This window comes from Aphanomyces invadans, assembly GCF_000520115.1.
Source record: "Aphanomyces invadans strain NJM9701 unplaced genomic scaffold supercont1.25, whole genome shotgun sequence".
Taxonomy (NCBI): domain Eukaryota; phylum Oomycota; class Saprolegniomycetes; order Saprolegniales; family Verrucalvaceae; genus Aphanomyces; species Aphanomyces invadans.
The window spans coordinates 514,397-519,326 of record NW_008580170.1 but is presented as its reverse complement, the minus strand read 5'-3'; the positions used below and the strand labels follow the sequence as shown (position 1 = coordinate 519,326).

At 54.8% G+C, this 4,930-nt stretch overlaps 1 protein-coding gene across 1 annotated transcript; it reads right to left on the bottom strand.

The window, feature by feature from the left end:
* Positions 1–2,915: 2,915 nt before the first annotated feature.
* On the bottom strand, positions 2,916–3,823 carry H310_10267 (hypothetical protein; the record flags this gene model as incomplete). Its single annotated transcript, XM_008876598.1, has 3 exons — positions 2,916–3,241; positions 3,564–3,664; positions 3,717–3,823. The coding sequence occupies 3 exons, from the start codon at positions 3,821–3,823 to the stop codon at positions 2,916–2,918; spliced, it is 534 nt and encodes a 177-aa protein (XP_008874820.1).
* Positions 3,824–4,930: the final 1,107 nt, after the last annotated feature.

Here is a 4,930-nt window from a genome sequence, read left to right as displayed (position 1 = left end):
CCCGTAGAGGGCCGTAGTGACGAACGCGGCCATGCCAGGTTGCGACGGCGAATATGGTGCGGACGGGCGTCATCTTGATCACATTCGATGATGGCTCTTCGTAGTCGACGCCGGCGACTTGTGAAAATCCCTTCAAGACCCAGCGCGCCTTCCAGCGGACAACGCTGCCTTCGGCGTCGGTCTCTCCAGCGTCCATTGATGATTTTTCGGCCGGCGGGCGGCGGTGCGACGGTCCAGCACTTCAATGCGGTAAGTTGAGCGACTTCTGCTTCTTCGGCAGCTTTCCAATGCAGCCATTCAGGTGATGCCATTGCTTCCTTGTGGCTGTTAGGGACTGGGTGTAGCGGTACGGCCGCGCATGCGTATTCTACGCCATCAAAGCGGTACGTGGTCGTGTGTTCGGTCGGGTCTTCATTGTTGTGGTAGCCATCTAGTTCTGCGTTCAAGGTGTCGAGGGGGTCGTCGTCGTATGCGAGTGACGCGTTCTTGGGGTTGGGATGTGGTTGTCTGCGGGGGCGTTGGGATTGCGCGCGGCGATCGGCTGTGGTGTGCGTCGGTATGCGTTGCTCCGTGAAGTCGGGTGCGAAGGAAGGTGTGTAGTCGGCTGTGTACGATGGCGGCTGACGTGGGACCTTGAAGTGTGAACACTATGTCTCCAGTGGTGGTAGGGATTGCTGGCGTGCGGTGAACTCACGGAAACGTGTTCTTTGCGTGGTTCCGGCGTTGTTGTTGGCGGTGGTGTGTCTGGTCGGGGTGGCGTGGCGCGTTGGTGCTGCGTTGTTTCGGCGTGTCGGCTTGTGGTGCAGCGAGCCGTGTCGGTGCAGTTGTCGTGCTAGTGCGTACTGGTGCTGCCGTGGTGCGTGTTCGTGATGGTGCTGTCGTGGTGTTTGTGCGTGACTGTGCTGCGGGGGTCGGCATGATGGCGTCGATGGCTGTGTCGACTGCGTTGCGGACGGTCTTGACAGCAAATTCGAAGATGGTGGGAGCAGAGCCGAGGGCTCGTTGGAGCTGCGTGGTCCGCGATGTTGGTGCCGGCGTGGTGTCATCGTCGTCGTCGTCGATGGTGTCCGGGAGCGGCGAGTAATTGAAGAACTCGTTCTCCATGAAGATGGCATGGGCATGGACACCATGGGTCATTTTCTGGTTTTCAACGTCGTACAACTTGTAGGCCTTCAAGGAGTCCATATACCCCATTATCACGCAGAGCGTGGCCTTGGATGCGAGCTTGTTGCGTCGTTCGGGTTGTTTCACTAGCTTGAAGCACTTGTAACCAAAATCTCGCATGTTGGCCAGCGACGGTGAGTGGCCGCTGAAGCTCAATCGGCGTCTTGGTGCACTTGATTGCTTGCAGCACGCGGTTACAGATGAAGGCTGCTGTGTTGACTGCTTCGGTCCACCAGCGTTGGGCCAGGTTGGCGTGGGTGAGCATGGCCATGGCCATCTCCAACAATGTGCGGTGGGTACGTTCCGCCACGCCATTCTGACATTGCTCCCTTGGCGAGGATGTTTCATGCTTGATCCCCTTGGAGTTGAGTAGGTCTTCAAGTTGGTGCGATGTGTATTCGGGACCTCCGTCCGATTGGAATACTTTTACCTTGTTGCCCGTTTGTCGTTCTGAGAGGGCGATGATTTCTTGTAGGTTGGCTGTCTGTTAAGCGGCGGCCGTGTACACGAAGCGAACGATCTTGTAGTGGGTGCAGTCGTCGTCGTACGCTGTGTAGTAGCGGTAACCACCCACCGATGCGATAAGTAGTGGTCCCTTGGTGTCCGAGTGCCAGCACTCACTTGGCTTGTAGGTTCTTGTGCTACGTTTGGGGACGGTGATGCGGTGCATCTTGGCGCGGGGGCAGTGCATACATGGTCGGTCCATGTCGGTGATTTGTTGCGGCAGTCCAAGACCGGCTTTGGCGCATGTTCGGAGCGCTTCAACGGGTACAGTATATGGCCGATGCGATGGTGCCAAAGGGCAATCTGGTCGGCGACAGTTGCGGCTGAGTTCACCGATTCGTGGGTGAACACTCCTTTCAGGATGTACAATCGCTGATCGTTGCTGATTGTAGCGCGGGCCACGGTCTTCGATCCCAAGAGGATGGTACATTTGTCACGCTGGAATTCCACGCGGATCTTGGGGTTTGCGCGCATGAGGGCTGGAACGGACAACAGCGTCGTTGTCATTCCCTTGATCAGCAGGACGTCGGTCAAGGTGAGTGTCGACGGGGTCGGTGTGCTGATGTTGAGCTTGCCCATTAGGGTTGCCGTGGTGACTCCGCCGTTGGCGACGATGACTTGGCGGTTGCAAGGTGTCTTGGCGTACAAGTGGTCGGGCGCGCCAGTCATGTGTGTCGAGGCGCCAGAGTCAATCACGATGCGGTGTTCGATGGTACGTGTGTCACAGTCTTCGGCCGACAGTGCCATGTCGGCATCGTTATCGCTGTCTTCTGAAAATGGTGTGTCGGCTTCATCTTCGTTGTCGTGTTGGGTTGTGGGGATGCGAGGGACGACTCGGTTTCGAACTCCGGCTCAACTTCGTCTACGCTTGAGGGTGCCGGTTCGGTGTCCATCCCATCAGCGGTGCCGATGGGATGGAGGTACAGTGTGTGTCTGATATCTTCTATTGGTGCCGAGAATCGTAGGTTGGGGAAGAGGAATTCGCTGTCGGCGATATACGTTTCGTAGGCCTTGAATCCAAACCACGGGTAGTAATTGGACTCGTCGTGCGGTGTGCACTCGATGTGCTCTCACGTCGTACTCTGTAACTAGGTACCGACGACAGAGCCACGGGGGTAACGTCAAGACGTGTGTCGGGTCTGGATTGGTTGGACTTGAAGTGCCGCGAGGTCTTGGCGGCCCAGTAAGGTCAGGTTATACGGGGTCCCACCGATGGATAGTTGTCTGACTGGTTGACGCGTAGGTGACTAGTCTGGGTCAGTGCGGAGTGGAAGGACTTCGCCGGGTTCCCCAAGGTAGATGGGTTCAGTGTTGCCGGCATCAATGACGGTGGGTTGGATGTCTTCGTTATCCTTCGATTCGTCGTCTGAGTTGACCATGTCTTGGTCATGTCCGTTCTCGAACCTTGAGAACATGTATACCGCCGCGTTGGAGTGGTCTTCCTTGGTGTCGCGCATCTTGGCTCTGTGGCGGCCGCTCTCGCGGATCTTCTTTCGGCATTCGGCCTGCCAGTGCCCAGTCTTGACACAGTAGTGGCATGTGCTCTTGGACGAAATGCGCTCGCCCCGTTCGGCTTGGACACTTCATGTTGCGCCGCGTCCTTGGCTCCACCCACGACTGTTGTTGCGCTGTGTGCCGCGTCCACCCGTTGAATACAAGGCGCGGTCTTCGTTGGCATGTCCACGCGGCATTTTGATGACGCCATTTCAAACGGCGGCTTTCCATTCGGCTTCAAGGGCAACCTTCATATTGGCGACGGTTTGTTCTTCGTCGGGCAAGTTCGACAACCGGTCCACAAGGTGTCGGAACTACCACGGCATCAAGGCAAGTAGCTTCACTACTTCGTTGGATTCGGACTCACCCGCGCGTACTTCGTGTAGGCGGCGCATCAGTACTTGAAAAGTCCGGCAGTGTCTCCTGGCGCGGGTCCCAGGTGAGCTTGGTCCATTCCATCGCGACTTGGATGCGATCAATCTTTTTGTCGGCTGATGGTGGGCTACGAGTGCTTCGTAGGATGTGCGGACATGCTTCATGCCGATGTGTGGTACTGGCTGGGCTCGATCGTCTCGATGAGGATCCCCAGTGCCTTCTGGTCATCGATGCTTGGTTGCATGCTGAACGGTGCGGTAAGTTGGTAGTGCGTACCCTTCGCCATAAGTCTTCCGGGGAAATAGGTCTTTCAGTCGCTGAAGTTGTGCTCGTTGAGCGTCAATGTGGCGGTGATGTTCGCCATTCTTCCTCCTTGTGTGTGTGCCGGGGTCTTGGGCTCAGAACCTCTTGAACTGATGCGTGTGGCTGTGTGTAGGACGACAGCCAAGCAGAGGGTTACTGGCAGCAAGCGACTCAGGACCAACGAGGCAAATCGAGAAGTGAATTGATGTTGTTAGTAAAGCTCCTTTCCTATGTTCAGTTGTACTTCGTACTGGCGTATGCATGACGAGCTTGAAGCTCGTCCTTCAGCGACGGTACGCCGTCGCTGGTAGACATTAACAATGCAATAGGTCACCAAACCAGTTCGTCACATATTACGGAAGAGCATGAATGTCATAGTGAAAGCCTCGTGTGTATCCAACTTGCTTTTGCAACTGACGATTTGCTGTCGTATTTCCGATGTAATATAGTGTTTTCGCAATGAGCCTGCAAGTCGGAAATGACCAACTCATTTCCAAAATGATTCGGTGGTACAGTATAACTGAACAGATCGGAATCATGAACACAGTTTCGATAATAAAATAGTTCAGATCTATTTATACTTGCTTTTTGTATTTATTATTATTCTATTTCATACAAATATCAAATGATTTATTAAAAACCACATGTTGGTGAACAGCTTGTTCTTGGATCGCAGCGCCGTCATGCGGGGCATGGAGACGAAGGTATCGTACAGGACAGTGGAGCATACGGCAATCACCTTGACGACGAGTTTCTCCAGCGTTGGTGCCTTGAGGCCGAAGTCTACAGCGTGTTTTTCCCAGGTTTGGTAGTGTTTTAGCACCGTTAATGTTATGAACAACGCGTCCTTTGCACTTGTCGTCGACTTGCGGCCACGTCCGTCATTCCAACGAGATGTCATTGCAAGCTCTGCATTCCCCCAGATTGCCTCGAATTCGTCCGGTGTAAAGTTGGTCAACACGCGAAACCCTTCAGCGCCAGCGTCAAGAAGGGTTTTGTCCATGATAGGATTGTTGGTGTCTTGAACCTCGTCCTCTTCGAGGACAGCGTCACCGTATTCGTCGAGGCTCTGCTGGAGGTAGAGGTTGTC